The 19,571-nt window shown below is 41.8% G+C and overlaps 1 protein-coding gene across 2 annotated transcripts in view; it reads left to right on the plus strand.

The window, feature by feature from the left end:
* LOC134411088 (rho GTPase-activating protein 39-like) overlaps window positions 1-15,486 on the plus strand; it is an 82,495-nt gene extending 67,009 nt beyond the window's left edge. The window contains exons 4-10 of one of the 2 annotated variants that reach the window (XM_063144705.1): window positions 1,305-1,857; window positions 3,727-3,816; window positions 6,595-6,668; window positions 7,430-7,629; window positions 9,673-9,764; window positions 10,676-10,845; window positions 11,394-15,486. In XM_063144705.1, coding sequence (XP_063000775.1) covers window positions 1,305-1,857; window positions 3,727-3,816; window positions 6,595-6,668; window positions 7,430-7,629; window positions 9,673-9,764; window positions 10,676-10,845; window positions 11,394-11,588 — 1,374 coding nt within the window. In that variant the 3' untranslated portion in view covers window positions 11,589-15,486. The remainder of the gene's footprint in view (window positions 1-1,304; window positions 1,858-3,726; window positions 3,817-6,594; window positions 6,669-7,429; window positions 7,630-9,672; window positions 9,765-10,675; window positions 10,846-11,393) is intronic. The other variant, XM_063144713.1, reaches the window with a different exon arrangement.
* The last annotated feature ends 4,085 nt before the right edge of the window (window positions 15,487-19,571 follow it).

Raw genomic sequence — 19,571 nt, forward strand, 5'->3', positions numbered from 1 at the left:
TGTTTTTTACTTGCAGTTGAAGTATTAGAGCCTGTGAATAGTGAATCTATAAGATCCAACCCTCCTGGTAGTTTCCCCCCCCCCCCCCAATACGTAGCTATTCCTGTGAGAGGCCCCTCGCTGCAGTTCACTTACTGGCATCTGATTTCTAGAAGACTTAAGGGTACTCTGCTTACAGGCCCTTGGCTACTTCCAAGGGCTAAACTGAACCTGCTTCCCCTCCCCTTTTACTCTACCTTTTTATACGATTGGGCAAGGATTGATACCCTGCAAGCAAGCTGTGAGGACCCATTCCTCCTTTCCCATCTGCCCATTTCAGCAGATGGCATTGGAGCTGCTATTCAAATGTCATGCTTTAAAAATACCTCAGATATTTAGGTGGTGGCTTCTAACAAGCCGTGTGTCTTAAAAACTCAGTTTAAAAACAAAATCCCTACAATTATCTTTTATACGGCAGTACTGAAAAATATTGACAGTTAAGAGCAAATATATATATATAATTATATATATATATATATATATATATATATATTTGAGAAAGAAATACGTTCATAAATGTTGAAAATAATTTCTAATATGAACTGCCAGTACTAAAAAATTATACTCCTAGAGAGCTCCTCATGGCCTAGTCCTATAACCCAATGCATTGAGACAGCAACAATTAGAATCCAGCATAAGAATCCCATCAACAGCACCAGAGGGAACAGCTGTTCTCCTTGTGACAACTCCAAAAGCCATTCCTGATCCTGTTGTCCATCTGCCAGCACCCAGAACTTGTCAGCAGACCATTTGTAGCAGTGCACAGAGGCTATTGCACCTCATAAGAAGCAAAGTAAAGGGAATAAGATGACCATTAAAAGGATTGTATAGAGTTCACACCTCAGTACAGTCAGATATCCAAGGAAGACACTGATGAAGGGAGAATTGGTTTTCTAAAGGGCCTGTTAGAAAGGAGGATGGATTTAGGTTCAATTCCACAGAGTGAGATTTTTTGTAAATAGAAGCTAGAGATTGGTTTTCCCAAGTTGTTGGTATAGTCCAGTGTTGCCCAATCTGGTGCCCTCCAGATGTTTTGGACTTAAACTCCCATCAGCTCCAGCCACAATGGCCAGTAGTTAGGAATCCTGGGATTTGTAGTCCAAAACACCTGTAGGGCACCAAGTTAGAAATGGCTGATGTAGAAATTGGGTCTTCTGTCAATGTTTTCCCCCTCTTTGGGAGTGACTAGTCTTTAGTTGTTCTGCTCCTGAAAAAAGAGCAGCTGAGATGATTTTTTCACAATTTCTGTCTGATTTCCATTGCAGTCTGGAACCATAAGGTCCGATTCCCAGCAAGAGAATAATGACCAGCCTGGCACCAACATGGGGTATCAGTTTCCCTTCCACACCATACGGAAGCCCATCTCTCAAAGCAGCATGGCTGACTGGGCTTCCAAAAACCTAAACATGCACACTCAGGGTATCTTTCGCCGAAGGCTCTCCATTGCCAACATGCTTTCCTGGAATGGTGGCTCCATCAAAAAACCAATGCTCATCACCAGCAACCACACCATCAAAAAAGAAGCTTGTGAAATATTTAAACTGGTACAAGTCTACATGGGTGACCGGCAAGCCCGGATGGACCGAGATCATGTCGCTTTGATCACCATCACCAAGTGCTGGAGCATTCAAGGTCTACGGGATGAGCTATATATACAACTAATCAGACAAACAACAGACAATATGTGCTACCGAAGCCTAGCATGGGGCTGGGAACTCATGTCCATTAGCTTGGCCTTTTTCTCCCCTTCACCCAAGTTCCAGTCTTACCTGGAAGGTTACATCTATCGTCACCTTAGCCAAGTCAATGATGAAAACAGTAAGTGCCTTATCCAAGAAGAGTGAAATGCATTGCAGTATAATACAAATAGAGTAGAGATCCTGTTCAGCAGGACTAGGATCTAATTTCATTTCCTGGCTCAGGGCAAAATACCTTTTATAATTTACTCATACCTGCAAGACAATGGCTGGATTCACACAATACGACAATCCACACTCAGTGGATTGTTGTTGAACCATGGATTGTTCAACCAGGGTTGATTGTGTTGTGTGAACCCAGCCGTTCTAACAAACAATGGATTGTTAACCACAAACAACCTATGCAGCACAGCTGGGTTCATACAACACAACAGCCCATGGTTCAACACAACCCATACTCAACCATGAATGTGGGTTGTTGTGTTGTGTGAACCTAGCCAGTGTGTAGAGAAAATGTAATGTATTTTATTATGCCTGTGAAATATTGGGCACTACAAGTGAAGAGTAATATTTAACAGGCCAAGGTTAGGGTAATAAAGTACAGTACATTCTGATAACAAAAAGTGCTCAAAACTGTCCAGCAGGATTAAAACCAAGCAGCTATTTCTTTCTTGTATGCTGAAATAGAGTCGGTGTTACACAAGGAAACCAATGTTACACAAAATATAAACTACTGGGTTTTCTTTGGACAAAACAGCCCTCTGTCTGTTCTGATCTTGGAGATCTAGTAAGGAGAAGCATTCTTACAATATTTTAAGGGTTGATCCTCTTCCCATTGGATATAATAGAGGAATGTATCACAAATTGCTTTAGAACAGGGGTGGGCAACCTGCAGCCCTCGGCCTAATTTCATGTAGTCCTCAGATAATTTCAAAAGTCCTCTGCAAGCAACCACTTCAGACCTCTGGCAAATGCAATCTGTCCCTTTCCTGGCAGCCTGCTTTGTGGAAATGAAGAAGGAAAGGAAAGGGGCTGGCAGAAAAAGATAAGAGAGTGAGCAGGGGGTTGGACTCGATGGCCTTGTAGGCCCCTTCCAACTCTGCTATTCTATGATTCTAAAAAGAAAACACCTAATTTTGGCTTTAGGCCTGCCCACCACTGGCTTCAGCCCTGCTTAGTACCAGCATGTGGCTGCCAGCAGATTAGTCATGTGGGAATGCAGCCCACGACAGAAAAGCGGTTGCACACCCCTGCTTTAGAACTTGGTGAGAAATTTCTGTAAGGATTCTAAGACAAGGCTCATATAATCCAATATTTGTTTTAATGTTGCTTTATTTGTATACATTTGAGGGGGGTAGAGTTGACTCTGTTCAAAAATTCCGAGAAATTCAGATAAATGTATTGACCAAATGCTGGAGAAAGTGTAGAGAAATTTTACAGTGAAACTCTAATCCCACCCCCCACCCCACCCCCATGTAGTTTGGTATTCTTCAGGTTACTGAAAAGAAATAATTAACTAGGAGGCTTCACTAGTCAGTTAAGAAAGCAGACCCCTCTTATATCCCCATCATCGATTATTATAAATCCCCGCAGGAGCCATAATCCCAACAGGTCTCAGAGGTTTGGGAGTGGTAAACATTCCAACTGATTTTTAGTCAAATTAATAATTTGAGAAAGAATGTTTGAAATTCCGCACCCTTCTCCATTTCATTCATTGTTCAACTGATCTGCATGGTGTTCAGCTTAGTCCTCAAGCTCATGTTACTGATCTTGATGACTGCTGACAAACAAGGTCCTCCGACATGTCATGAGAACATACCAAAATTATCCTAGCAGGGGTGGGTGGGATACACAGAGCTGATTTTGTGATGTGTGAATTCAGTAAACACAAGTCCCTCGTCTGCCATAGCTCACCATGTAACAGTAGAAGAGGGCAGTGAGCACACAATGGTTTTGCCATCACTCAATCAACGATGCTTTTGATTTTCAGTTACCCAGCGCATTAAGGAGCTTCTGGATCTGAAAAACAAAAAGAACTCAAAATCCAGGAAAAAGAGGAAGCAAAACACAGAGGACGAAGGTAAAAAAGAATGGTGGGCTAATAAGGAGGAGACACAGTTACATTTGTCTGCGTTTGTGTTCCATTAATTTCAGATATAGTTGAACATGCTGTATTGTAGGAAAATCAATTCCAGGACTTGTGCAAACATCAGGAATGGAGGGAAGTGCAAAATTGCTACTGGTAAATGTGTATACAACATTTGATAGAGAGCTATTTAATTATATATAGCCAATCCTAAACCACATTTAAATTCCCATTTATTTCAATAGAACATATTTATAAAGAAACATGCATAGAATTACAGCCTTACATTTATAGAGCAATTTGAAACCCTCCATCCAGATGGGATCAGTTAATCATTGGCTCCCAGTCCCAACCTTAGGGACGTCCAGTAGAAACATTAATTTTTGCTATATTTCTCCTCTGTGTTTATGGTGGATGGGCTTCTTTTTTCCTTTTCTTGTAGTTTGGAACTATGAATTAACTCTGATAACCAATAAGCCGGGTTTTTTTAAAACAAAAAACTCTTAAGAGGGATTAAGTGTAGACAGACAGTGCTGCATTGCCATCTTACCTAGCACTAAAAGAGCTCTTTTTTCCACTGGGCCTTTCATTTTCTTTTAAAGGAGCAGAGATCTGCTCAGACAACTTGTAATCATTCACAGAATCTATAGAAATCTGTGACCGTGTTCCAGCCAGACTCAGGGTTCCTCAGTACAAGGGAATGTTTTTCTATCTAGGCAGGTAGTTTGTTTTGAATGCATTGTCTGGGCACAGAATGTAATAATATTACCTTATGTTGCATTCTCCCTTTCCCATGTTTCTGCTTGTCTATTTTGACATGGAAAGATTTTTAACTCTATTCAGAGACAGCCCCAGAAAATGTTGGTACATGATGCAGAACATCCCAGTGGCTTTCTTAAAGGTGATAAAAATATAATAGACTAAATAATTGGCATAAGAACATAAGACAAGCCCGGCTGGATCAGGCCAAATGCCTATCTAGTATAGTATCCTGTTTCCCTCAGTGGCCAACTAGATGCCTTTGGGAAGCCCAAAAGCATGTCCTGAGGGCAATAGCATCTTCCCACTTCTGTTCCCTAACAACTGATATTCAGAGGCATCGTGCCTCTGATCTTAGAGGTAGCATATAGCCATTATTAGTAGGCATTGATAGCCTTAGCCTCCATTCATTTCTCCAAAGCCACCTGAGTTGATGGTCCTCACTACATCTTTTGATAGTGAATTCCACAGTTTAACTATGCTCTGTGTGAAAATATATTGTTTGTCTGTCCTGAACCTCCCACCATTCATCTTCATTGTTTCTAGTATTATCAGAGAAGGAGAAAAAATTCTCACTATCCACTTTCTTCACACCATGCATAATTTTATACGACTCTATTACGTGCCCCACTTACTTACTTTCCCCCCCCAAAAAACTAATCCTGTAACCTTTCCTCAAAACCCCCTGATCATTTTGGTTGTCCTTTTTTCCAGGCCTTTGATATCCTTTTTGAGATGTAGCAACCAGAACTGTACACAGTATTCCAAGGGTGGTTGCAACTTAGTTTTGTGTAACAGCTGCTGGAATGGTCTATTGACTGCAATAAAAAAAATAGCAGTTGTGTAACAGCATTATGCTATTGGCAGTCCTTCATATAGAATTAACCTTTTCACCATTTACACACACCAGGTGGGTTTTTTTTTTATTTCACCTTAATCTCAAGTTCCCTTTCCTGGTCAGTCACTGTCAACTCAGACCTGATCAGTGTATACATGAAGTTAGAATTCTTTGCCCCAATGTACATTACGTTGTAAATTGTACATTAAACCTTATTTGCCGTTTCATTGCCTGTTCCCATTTTGGGAAAAATCTTTAGGAGCACTACACAATCGCTTTTTGTTTTACCATCCTGATAGTACCCAGGCCACCTCAGCATGGCTAATGTAAGGATGGCCCTGTTTCTGGAAGCACAAAACATTAGGAACTACTTTCACATATGGAACTGCCTACGGCTTCAGAACCATGCTAAAGAAGGGAGAGCATTAATCAAGGTTTTTACAGGAGTTTTCAGGCATTAAAATAATAACAATCTTTTAAAAAAAGTAAAACAATTTCACAAAATGGCATAGACATTGGGAGAAAGAGTGTGCCCCTTGTCACCAGTGCAACTGCATTTATCCCAACAGCGCAAATTGCAATAAGAAGGCAGGGTTGTTTTTTCCTTAACAGGCCAAATGTATATCTAGATCGATTGGTACATCTTTGGGTGGTAGATCTCCAAGGATTTCTGACTTTAAGAAAAGCAAGGGATAAAACGACACGTTCAAGTACTATTACAACAACAACAACAATCCTCTGCCTTGGCTGGCCTTGTACCAATTGCCTATCTCTCAGGCTCAGTGTTCCTCACCTGTAAAATAGGAGTTCTAATAGGCTGCTTTTGACTAGTTCCTTCTTCAGCTCTGCTAGCCAATTTTAGAGTGAGATATTAGACTCCCTGATCTATGGTAACTATAGATTTGTACATAACCCAGTGTATGGTTCATGGGGTAGTACATAACTATATCTGCCACTCATCTAGTGGCCTAGCCACTCTGGTTGATAGACCTCAGCATTCTAGTAAAAACAAAATAGATCCCACAAGCCTGGTTGGTCTACCCACCCTGCAATAGATGCAATAACTGGGTCAGAGAGAATTTACAGAAAGTTGCGCTCTGGTGCCATTTTTCCCCTCCCTTAAATTCTCCAATGCTGCTCTAAGACTATCCAATTTATTCATTTCTGTCTGCTAGGTCTGCCTATCAGCACTTATGCGAAATACTGTTACCGGAAGCTGCAAAAGGTTGCAATCACTGGAGGCAAAAAGGTGAGTCCCTCACAATATCTCAATCTAGTAGTTTCAGCAAGTCCTTCCTCTCATCCTTTTTGTTTTTGGGCACTTTATTGCTATTACCATTGTTTTGATAGCCATTAGAATCAGATTGGAGAAGTGCAGACACACAAGTCTGCAAAAAAATTGAAAACAAAATACTAGAGATACTCAGCTTTGCTTAAGAAGAAGAGATGTTAACATGAAATCACCTTGTTTCTGTAATATGTCTTTTTTGATGTGCAAAGATGGTGCTATATAAATAATAATAATAATAATAATAATAATAATAATAATAATAATTCAACATTCTTGGATTCACTTCTGTAGAAGATACCACCTCCTTTGTAGCAGCATCCATTCTTCACAAGAACCTCGGATATTTCTCTCTTTCTAATCTCCCATCATTTTTCCTCTGAAAAAGTGGGATAAGCCATGGTCTGTTTTAAGGTTGTATGAGGCTTGTTTAACTCTTCCACAGCCTCTGCTGCCTGGGTTTGCATGACACGACAAGCCACATCACCATCAGCCAGGGCTTGCATATTCAAAATGGTGGCTGGCACACACCACGACACCACGAGGGTTAATTAATCCATGGTGGCTTATCATGATGTACAAACTGGCCCAGTATATACAATATGTGTTCCCTTCTCAGAGGCTACCTGGGAGTATTCCAGGTGATTGATGGCTCCTATGCAATGCCCATTCATCCTAATGTCCCATCATTGCAAGTTGACTGTTTTTTGTTTTGCTTATAGGGTCTCCGGAAGCCTACAGTTGAAGAGATAATACATGCCAAGAACGCAATTGTGACACCTTCACTGTTTGGCAGTTCTCTGGAGGAAATCATGTTGCGACAGCAGGACATGTATCCAGATAAAAAGCTGCCTTGGGTACAGACACAGCTGTCTCGGCAAGTTCTCGAACTGGGAGGAGAACAAACAGAAGGAATATTCAGGTGAGCTTGATCTCCTGGAGTTACTTAAATGATTCATTATTGATGCCATCCACACTATACAGCTGACCCATATTTTGACCCACATGAGTTTCCCCCTCCAACCCCATGTGCAACTACATCCTCTCAAGCTGCATTTGTATAAACAGTTTCAGTACAGGAAGCAGCATCTACACCACAGCAAAAGATTAATAATGCCTGTGGAAATTTGTGCATCTCATCGTTTGCTTCCAAACCAGTTACCCTATGCTAGTGCTTATGAACTTGCTCCAGGGCAGTTTGATACTTGAGAAACAGCCTTAGGAGTGTGCCCATTATTTCTAGCATTACAACCCTGGTGCTGCCCAAGTGTTGGCCATTGCTCCTGAATGACAGAGAACAAAATAGTGATTGCCCTCATTTTAGTCCTGAAAAGATAATGAGCCATTGTGTCCTTCAGTTAAGTTTCCATCCCCAGCTGTGTTACTCTGGCTTAAGGCCAACACTCCCATCGTGATGTGGAATTTTAAAGTAAGCTGAAGCATTGAGGTCTTTGGCACACAGCTACACAATTAGGACTTTTCCCCTTTAGTACATACAGAAATTTACAGAAATGCAAAAATTACCTCATGAAAATAGTTACCTCCTCAAATGATTTTGGCAGTATAGCACTTCTGTTGAACCATTAGACTGGACAGCTCAAGGCAGTTCCTTGAGAACTGAAGTGTGTGTTAGCAATGAAACTGTCACAGACTTTCTCTGTAAGATTCAAAACAGTTTCAAAGACCATAATAAAGGACCTTTCAGTACAAAAATGGTACTGTATAAAGTAGTGGTTGGTTAACAAATTAGTCTAGGGATAAGTATTGAGGCAATGAGCTATCTCCACTTTCCCATCTCATTATTGATTTTCTTTGCTATGTTATAGCAATAAAGATGCAATAAACACATCAACAGTGTTGTGTGCATATTTTATAAATTCCTCTTTTCCAGTATATCACCATGTCAGTGAAGGCCTTAGCCATTCCTGGCTTTCTCAGAGGTAACTGGGATGGGGAAAGGAAACTGCATAGTGTGGATGCCACTATCGATGTTTTTCCTACAGCTTCCCCTGCTCATTCTCCTCTCATGCTGAAAATAGATATTATCTAGCCTGGAGCTGTCCAAAGGCAAGGAACATTGGAAATGAATTGGGAATTCATTGTTTTTTTTATTTTAAACTTGTACTCTGACCTGAAGATTCATGGCCACGAACCATATCTGGAAACAAGTACTAAAAATACTAACATTTATAGAATTTAGCCACTACAAAAAATTGGACAGGGCCCATTGGCCACAAATTGCAATGTTGTATAGCAAATTCTGTCATGAATCTGTGGAGAAAAGCATTTTTAGCCCACTTAAGTTCAAAATATTTGCTTTCAGAGTTTGATTTATGGTAGTTTTAAAGTCTGCATCATAGTTGTAGAAAGTGGGTTCCTTTGTGTAGTGAATATTCTCATACTTGAGCCATTACTGAGAAATCCATTCCCAGAAAAATAATACACCCTGAGCATTTCTATTGTGCTAGCCAGGCCAAACGTTTTGGCAAAGGCCATTTAAAAATTAGTCCTATATACTAATAGCAAACTCATTCTCAGAGTATAGATCCTTATGTGGCCTAAACGGCATCACCCCTGTACAAGACAGGAGATATCAGAAGGCTTGGGGAACCCCGAAGTTTGCAGAATACAACAAAGACTTTAGAGGGGAAAATAAAGGAAGAATCCAGAAACGCCTATTGAGGATTGAGCATCTTTAGTAATAGTCATGGAATATTATCTGACTGTGGAGGTGGGGTGGGTGGGAATGGACTATCTTGTAAGAGGTCATGTCTGTCTGTCTGGAACCCTTAACTCTACACTGCAACGTTTTGTTGGAGGTCCCACTTATTTGACAAGTCGGTGTCTGCCTCTCAGAGATGCTCCAACTAATGTCTAGTCTCACCCATACTATTGTTTCTGGATCTATGTGATTGGCTCCCTTTGTAACTGAATGTTATTTCTGGCTCTCTGTGTCTGCTTCCAGAATTCCTGGTGACATTGATGAAGTCAATGCACTAAAACTACAGGTGGATCAGTGGAAGATTCCTAACAACCTTAGTGATCCCAATATCCCAGGTATGAAGAAACTGCATAATTGTGTTCAGAGAGGTGTTTTGATTCATTCAGATTGAAAGTTTAGACAGAGGTCTCTGCTAGATTAGTATTTCTATGTTTGTATGTTTCATCACTCATATTTCAACTCCTACAGCGCTTCTGAATCCAAGAACAATATCTGTTCTAAGCAATGCCCCTTCAGGTTGTGTCCTGTGATTTTCAAAGATCTGTTACAGTAGATCTCAAGAAATTAGATAATACTCTCTTTCCACTGAGAAAGAACAGTGCCCATTTGCTAATTTAGGCCTCAGCTAGACCTACCATTCTGGTGTGACAGAGGGGTGAAGATCTCGCTATATTTTTATCGAGAAATCTCCCCCTCTGTTTACACGCAGCGCCTGATGACCTTGGAGGGAGAGGTCATCGCGGCCACCATTTGGGTTTTTTCTTAAAGGGGCAGAGCGCACAAACGTTCGTGCGCAAAAGGTAAGCGTTGTTTTTTTAAAAAAACTTTTCCCCACTCCCCACCCCCCACCCCCGATGGGTGCGGGTCCGCGAGGAGCCAGGACAAACCACAACGCCAGCCCACACTTTCTGTGGTCTCAGGATCAGCCCTAGACCGTGGAAAAAGTGGGCCTAAAGTGTAGGGCGAGATCCCGGGGCAAGGGAGGGATCATCTCTCCCTGATCCTGGGATCCCTTGCGCGTCATGTGGATGCACAGGAACGATCCCAGGGATCGCCTCGGGATAAAGCCCCACTTAGCTATGGCTTTATTGTCAGAAGCAGGAAGGAGTGTTGTATTCTGTTAAAGATCACTTTGGAACAGTAACTACCACATGACGCCCTGTGAGACTGCCCTGTCAAACAGCATGCAGACTCTGGTATGCCTTTATTGTTGAAAGTGCCTCTGTTTTTCTTCCTATCCTTGAAGCTTCTTTGCTGAAGCTATGGTACCGAGAGCTGGAGGAGCCTGTCATCCCACAGCAATTCTACAAAGAGTGTATCAGCAACTATGAGAACCCTGATGCTGCTGTAGCGGTAGTGGAACTCCTGCCAGACCTTAATAGATTGGTTTTGTGTTACCTCATTCACTTCTTACAGGTATGCAGATCCAGAATTTCTTAGGGTGGGAATCATTCTAAAGTAGCAGAGAGAACCCATACAATCGCTTCACTCTGGGATGTCTCAATCCACTTCATGTTGCAAATATTTTGAAGTCTCAATCTTCATTTCTTTTCGAGCATATATCAGAGGCTATCTTCATTGCAGGTTGGAGAACTGGCCTTAATAATACCATTCTTTGTAAACCGCCCAGAGAGCTTTGGCTATTGGGTTTTACAAAAATGCAATAAATAAATAAATAAATAAATAATATTCTTTTCTACTGAAGTTTTTTCTTGCAATTTACAGCTTGCCAGCTTCAGTGGGAGTAGGTGGTTCTTTGAAGGACTAAAGCAGGGGAGGGCTACTTGTGGCCATCCAGATGTTTGGGACTGCAACTCGCATTAGCCTTAGCCAGCATAGCCAGCAGTGAGGGATGGTCAGAGTTGTAGGCCAAATTATATGGAGGGCTACAAATTGCCCACTCTTGGGACCAGAATTCTTCTATTTTTTGCCTTTATTTGAGCTGTATCTCCTTTATTTCACAGATATTTGCCCAGCCAACCAATGTGGGCAAAACCAAGATGGACGTAAACAACTTGGCCATGGTGATGGCCCCAAACTGTCTGCGATGCCAGTCTGATGACCCCAGAGTAATCTTTGAAAATACCCGCAAAGAGATGTCCTTTCTCCGCATGCTAATCGTGCACTTGGACACCAGCTTTATCAAAGGAGTGGTGTGAAGGGTTGGCTTCAGGCAAGATGGTGTCAAGGGAGCAAGAAATTCTTGCCAATATTACCTTTTTTGAGCCTTGGCTCTTTCCCTCTGCTGTCTCCAGGCTCCTAGGACTTTTCCTGTTGCCTTACCAGCTGTTTCCTAACCTCAGCAACAGTGTTGATGACTTTGAGGAAGCCCTCTAATAATTGAAGTCAGTGATCACAGCAGAAAGGATTCTGAGTTAGCAGGAAGCCAAATCCCACATATTGCTTGAAGGAACTTGTAAGAACCTGCTTCCAAAAGGCAGCAGTTCCTGCATAAGCAAAGTGAGTGTTGGGCTGTTTAGCGCTACCCTGGGAATCTACTGCGCATTAAAAGTGGAATCATTGATTGGGAACAAACTGCTCTCAGATTTTGCAGGGATTTTGCTTCCTCCACCTGAAGATCGGGCACTTCTTAGTCATGCTTCATTCCCAAAAGAAAAAAAGTTGCTGTTTCAGTTTCAGGCTGCTATAGCACATATCCTACCTTAGAGCAAACTTGCCCCAGCCAGCTCTGCCATTCACATTGCTGGCTGCATCCTTCTCCAACAGCTTCCCAGTTCCTTTTCTACCTTAAAGGATGCTTCTCTTACCAAAGATTCAGTTTTGCAGCACTGGATGGGCTGTGGCTTGTGACTTGGGATGACTCTCCTCGTGCCTGGGGTACTTTTACAATTCAATTCAGACTAAAAGGAAGAAGTGGCAGGCATTGCTGGAAGCCTAGGTCAAGCTACTTAACTGCAACATTGTCCTAGAATAAAAACAGTCATGGGCTGGAATTTGGGAGAGAGCAGAGCATTTTGGAAGCGAAACTGCCTGTCCTTCCCCTCTCTTGCCATACTGTACCTTGGAAAGAGTCTGTTTTAAATCTCAGGCTATGTTTGGCTCCAGTGTGCTACTTCATTATTTGGGTTAGATGACTTTAACTACAGAAAGTTTTGAGTCCCTCTTGAGTTAAAGCTAAGTCACAGTAATGTAAATAGCTTATAGTTAGTGTTTCCCCAGAATGGGAACTTCCCCTATATGGTAAACTGCAGTCAATACTACTCCTGCTGCCTTTCTCCTCCTTGCTCCAGCATAGACTCAAATCAGGTATCAAGCTGCTGGGAACCTGCTGGGAACCCTCTGCTTCTACTGACCTCAAGATCATAGTTAACCACTCAGACTTACTCAAGGCCAAACTAGATAATGACATGAGAGATCCATGATCAGATCTCCTGTCTTCTTTATCTTTGGGTTAAAAGAAGCTGCAGGAATTTGGTTCGAGGCCATAGCACTGGAGTAGATTAATCTTTCCTTTCCTTGCCACTTTCTAAACCTAAATTGCCATCCTGAAGGTGGTATTAGCTTTGGAGTGGGGGTGAGGGGAGAAAAGTACCCATATTGTACTTGTTTTTCAACCACCCTTTTCTAACTAATAGCAACTTCAGAGGTGCAATTTAAGTTGGGGAGAAAAATAGTGGGGGAAAGAAAATATTAACCCCTTTTCCAGTGCCATGATCTAAATCTAACCCCCATCACACACCACTACTGCTTTTTAACCAAGGAAAAAAACACAGAGATCTGACCATGGATTTCCCACATCATGTTTAGTTTCAACCTCAGTCAGTACTTCTGGCCTGAGAAACACAGTTCATAACCTCTGGATAGAAGGGAGAAGGGATGCTTAGCTGAAACTGTCAAATTGGACAACACTGTGTAAAACTCTGGGCTCCATTCCACCCTTAGTAAAAATGCTGGGCTTTTCCCACCATGGTTGCAGTCCTCTCTGCCCCTTCATCAGAGGAGCCCATGCTGATTGAAGGGGGAGGATTGCTGCCTCACTACTGTTTCTCTCCTCTGTTCTCACAATGTTGGCATATCCTCGAAACAGGAGCCTTCTGTGTTCTTTCCTCTGTGTCATTTTGAAAGTGGGCGTAGCTCCTTCACCAAGCCTCTGAACAGAATAACAGGCTTAAGTTCCTTGGAAAGAGGCTGTTTGATGGTAATGTACAGGGAAAGAATCTGTTGGAAGACAGAGTCAAGCTTGTTCAGTCTTACACTCAGTGCTTTTGGCATTTCCTGTGCCAGTAAGATGTGATGAATCTTTGGGCCAAAACAGACATTACTTTAAACTTGCGTCTAATAGCTATGTCTTCATTTTGTTCTTACCTGAGATTAAACATGGGCCTCCTGATCCATATTTTAAAAGCAGCCCCTACGCCCATGAGCAGGGCTCCCTGATCCAGACTGGGAGCCCTAAACCTACTCTAGAATAAAAATAATTTCAAAAAAAGAAAGACCTAGCTGTTAAACACACATTTAAAGTGATGCCTGTTTAGACAGACATTTAAAGCAATGGCCCTTAGAGATGGATTAGTTCTTCCAAGTTACTGGACAATGTGATCTTAATTGGTAGAGGAACACATATTTCCCTTTGACCTCCAGACACTATGACTCATCTCATTATATGAAATCAAAATTTGCTACTACTTCCCCGTTTGAGCCAGTTCTGCTGTACAGTGAGAACCTTTAACTTGGTCTATGTCAGGGGTGGGGGACCTGTGGCCCTCTTGATGTTACTAGACTACAACTCCCATCATCCCTAACCATTGGACACACTAGCTGAGATTGACGGGAGTTGTAGTTTAGCCACATCTAGAGGGCCACAAGTTCTCCACTCCTGGTTTATGTGGTAATGCCAAAGCTCATGTTCACTTTTTACCTCATAGTGTGCCTTTTCCCAGCTGTTTTGAGATTTAGCTACTTTTCAGCTGAACAATCAAGATATCTGGGTTTGATCATCTGGGAATACTAATTTCTAGTGCCCAAACAAGGCCATATTTTGACACCAAAACAACACTATTTGCCTATTTTTGCATCTCCCCAGTAACGTGGGATTTTGGAGGGGAGGGTGACATTCCTTTCATTAGTATTTCCCACTCCACTTCATTAGCTATTTATGGGTAGCTGTGGAAGCACTATCATGTCATGTGGCTTTTGCCAAAGGAGAGAATGTCTGACGCCCACACATCTGCCCATATCAGAGTTTGACCCTGAACTGAGCCCAGAATTCAGGCTTTCACTACGACATGTATAAAATGTGCTGTTCTCTCGCTTACTGAGAGCTACATTTGAATGAGATAGATCAGCCTTGAGGTTTCTGAGGAGCTGGGTGCTATTCAAATGGGCTCCTCTGCCAGAATTTGGCCAGTGCTCTTTAAATAAAATCTGAAATGGGTCATTACTCTTTATGCTAGATGGTTAGGACGGAAATCCTGTGAACACTTATTTAGGAGTAAGCCCCATTGAACTTTGCGGGACTGACTTCTGAGTAAACATGCATAGGATTGACTGTTGAAATGCTGAGTCAAAAAATTCCTACTACTAACATTTCTCAGACTTGCAGGAACAAGAGTATCTTGAGCCTGCTTCTAGAAATATAGTAAATTTTCTCGTTTTCACACAGAGCTCATATCCTTGCAGCAGACTATGAACTTAAGTAGATATGCTCTGTGGTTAAGCAATAGGATACCTACATGTTGCACAAATAATTATTTTTTTATATCAGAAGCAATATTTGGGGTATCGTACCCTGCCCCTCAAAAGAATAAAATATTTTTTAATTTGTTTTAGGATGTCCTCTAAGGTGCATGTGCACACTTTTCCAAATTTATACACTGCAGCCAACTATATGGTGGGTAATGATTACAAATTCCCCTTGGCACTTAGGTATAACACAAGCATAGACAGACTGTTTAATATTAATGCTTTTCCTCCTAAAGGGCTGTAAAATAGGCTAAAAATTACACTGGATATTGTTTTCTTTTTGCCAACATGTTTGTAAATGTGAATCAGCGAAACTTACTGTCCCTTATTATTGTTAAAGAATAATTAAACATCTTGTGGTTAATCATTGTCTTCTGTGTGTTTTTGAAAGCTGGTTAGTTTGTTTATCTGTACTTTTAGACTAACTGTGCCTTGACTAATGTCAGCCTGCACATGACTCAGGCCTGATTTACACTCCTTTTGGTATCTGGGAAGCTTTTTTCCTAACCAGCCCAGACTGACAGCCTGGATCCAAACATGCTTTGGCGTATCCGTCATCTGAGCATTCCACCACAAGCTCAAACTGCTGTTCAGATCACTTTCAAGTTCTTTATGGTGGCATGCTCATTTGTTGTTTGAGCTCATACTAGAGCAGCAATGTTCTAACTGCTCATCTAACTGCTTTTCAAGCACAATTCATACATAGGTTTCTATAAACATTGGCCCTTGGTCTCCACCAGTCAAGTTTTTGGTTGCACTGGTTCAGGTTTCTTGAGCATATGGAGCACTCCATTCCTTCATCACCAAAGCTGGTCCAATATCACAAGTAACCGAAGAAGTCACATGGAGAAGCAATGTTTTAGAGGTGCCAATGAAGCAGTGTGAGATCCAAGGGATATATGTCAGAATTTCTTGCAATATTTCATAGTTGCCAGGGCACAAGTCTTAGATCATCTATGGCTGTGCATGATGCAAACATTGCACCCTGGCATACTCTGTAATATTTCAAGGGATCTTAGGTTGCACCTCTTAGATTGTGCAGCATACAGATTAAATGTATCCCATATACACACATCTGAGTTTGAAGGTCAGGACTTCCAGCTGAAAACCTGTAGCTTCCAGCCAAAACTGAGCTTCGATTACTGGGTGTGCAAATTTCAGTTTCTGTGCAGAACTTGATACTAAATTCTCAACATGGACATCAAGAGACAAGGAGATGCCAAACGAGAACATGGGATTATCACTTTAATCTACAGCCTGCTTAGTTTTCTCTCTGCAGCAGTAAAACTGACCATCCTCTTGTGCCTTAACAACACACACATGTATGTACATGTGTGTGTGTGTACATGTGTTGAGGCCCAGTCTTGCATGTACCTATATCCACAGCCCTGCTAGGCAAACATTTATTTGTTTATAAATTTCAATGTTGGTTTTCTTTACAAATAAATTCAAAGCAGTTTACAGCATTACTAAAAGTTTTAAACGATAAATCCAATAACTGCAAAGTTGGTAAGTTCAAACACATTTTTTAAAATCAGACAGATAAAAACAGTATCCCTGCTTATTAAAGAGTGCTGGTGCTGCATCCCTGTGAGCTCTGGATCCACAACACTGGTGGTCTCACTGCCAAAGCCAAACCTAAATCCAGATTAAAAAGGATCCAACCATTAACTCTCATCCAAAAAAGCCTGGAGTTGAGTCACCATGACCAGCTCAAACACCTTGCTAAGAAATGGGGGATTGGAGACTAGCCAATAATTATCGAAAAGAGCAGGGCCAATGAAGATTTCTTTAGCAGAGGTCTCAGTACTACTTCCTTTAGGCTGGATGGCACCATGCCTTCTAATGAAAAGGCATTGACAGCGCCTGTCACCTAACTGGACAGGCCAACTGGTTTCACGAACCAGGATGGGCAAGGGTTAAGTGGGGACAAGGTTGGACTCAAATCTCCAATCAAGCCTGGGCTAGATAAACTGAAATCAATCCAGCAAATTAGGTCAAGGAGATATCATAGGCACAAACATTGCTCTTTCTCTAAATTTGTCAGATTAGATAAGAACAACTTTGCTTCTGAGGGTTTATTACATTTATTTATTTAGCATTTTACCTACTCTTTAGCCAAAAAGGTTTCCAGATTAGCTAACAAATATCAGCAGTAAGACATTCCCTTCCCTCAGGCATACAAGATATACAAGGAAAGGGGATCAGAAGGGAGGAGGAAAAAAGTAAGTTCAGGCACCATTTCTTATATTTACAGTTCCTAGAATGACCAGCTGGGATGGAAACAGGCCTGATGGAATGGCTGCCACTAGATGACAAATGAGAGAGGGCCAATGGCAATGCTGGCTAGGGATGATGGGAGCTGCAGTCCAAAACACATCTGGAGGGCATAATGTAGGGGGAGGCTGGTTTAGCCTCTGCCATCCCAGTAGTTTTTGTGACTCCCACCCACCCAGTTTTACCTGCAAGTGTCCTGAACCCACCATGTTCACTGTGGATCAGAAGCCCTTTTATAAATTCTATTATTATTATTATTATTATTATTATTATTATTATTATTATTATATACTGCTCTCTTGCTGAAGCTCTCTGGGAGGTTTACAAAAGATTAAAACATTAAAAACGATATACAAATTTTAAAAACATAAAAACATACAACAGACAATATACACAAAGACAACATACATCTAAAAACAACTTTGAGCAATCAGCAATTTTGTTTTATTTTTAATTGTTACATTTATACCCTATCTTTCCTCCCAAGGCGCCCAAGGCAGCGTATATGATCATTCTCTTTGTTTTATCCTCTCATCAACCCTGTAAGGTAGGTTGGGCTGAGAGTCAATGACTGGTCTAAAGTCACCCAGTGAGCTTCATGGCAAAGTGGGGATAGTACCCGGGTGTCCCCAGTCCTAGGACAACACTCAAACCACTACACCACACTGGCTTGCCTATCATGTAGGAGGTCGTAATATAGGAGTCATTTCTGCCATATCGGAGATGATCAGAAGAGCAGAGTTACTCACATATAATGTAGAGGGCATGCCCTCTGTCAAGCCCTGACTCGGACACTGCTCAGAACAGACAATTCACAATCCTGCCCAACCTCCAGCCCCCTCAGCTGGTTTCTTCAGATAATAACAACTGTTGATGTTTGGATAAAAACAAACGATGTGTTCAGGGAAATACTGCCATCCTATGGCCCGTGTAAGAAACTGTAGATGGGAGATTAGATCGCTGTTGTCTGTCAGCACCATGAATAATACTGTTTTCCAGTCTTCCCCTACCTGGTGATCTTCAAATATTTTGGACTTCAACTCCCACCAGCCCTAGCCAGCATGGGCAATAATCAGGATTGCTGGGAGTTGGATGGCATCAAGTTGGGGAAGACTGTTGCATTCTCTCTAACTGTTTCAGCTGGTATTCAGTGATTCTGTGGCCAATGTCGGAGGTTTTGACTGCTGCTCTGAGCAGTGGGGCGAGGAGGAATTGTGTTATATAATCCCATTGCTTTCCCCCAATGTCTGGAAACAGAGGAATCTTACACTGATTTCCTCTCTCCAGGAAAATGTGGGAGAAGAAGAAAAAAGTGGGGGGGGGGAGTAAAAATAATTTCAGACAAGCAGAATTGTTTTGTTATGTTTTGTGAATTTAAATTTCGTACACTGTCTTGGGAGGGTTTCCCTAAAATGTGGCTTAAAAGTCTTTTGAATGATAAATATGCAGCATATCAGAAAATCTACTAAAATGTAAGAAAATCCGAAATGAGTACTGTCATACATTGAGCATCATATAATCAAGCTTTCTCTAATATTGGGCATTATTTAACAACCCCTCCAATCCCTCCCTACCCATGGTATCCTCACTTCCAGAGAAGAAACAGGGTGTTTTCCCAACTCCCCGTAGGGAACTCTCTTCTCACCTTGCTTTTCATGAGCAGTGTGGAGACAGACATCACAAGGGGGAATGGATCCCCACCTGCACCCCTACATGTCCCCCCGCAGCCTATTTTTAGAGTAGTTGTGTGGGTTTTTTAGGTTGGATCAGGTGCCTCCTGACTGCAAACTTCCAGCACTTTAGAGGTGAACCAGCCCTACTGTTCAGGCAGGAGGACTGAGTCAAATTACACACTGTAGCTTAATAAGCTACTCACAGGACTATTTCAAAAATATGCTACCGTAAGTAGTTTATTAACCCATCATGGGCTATTGTGACATCTGAATGTAGCCACCACCTTTGACTATTGCTCTTTGACTGAAATCTAGTGTCACATGAATGGATTTCCCCTTGCTTTCCTATACCCTGCAGCCCCCACCCCATATGCCTCCCAAATGTCTGGAGACTCCCCCAATCCCTGCACCATCTCCCCCAATGGGGTGATGGTGCAAGGGGTTGCAGGGAGGAGGGGAACCATTCCACCAGTGAGTTCTGCTCTGTGG

Source organism: Elgaria multicarinata, chromosome 1, assembly GCF_023053635.1.
Source record: "Elgaria multicarinata webbii isolate HBS135686 ecotype San Diego chromosome 1, rElgMul1.1.pri, whole genome shotgun sequence".
In the NCBI taxonomy this organism is placed as follows: Eukaryota; Metazoa; Chordata; class Lepidosauria; order Squamata; family Anguidae; genus Elgaria; species Elgaria multicarinata.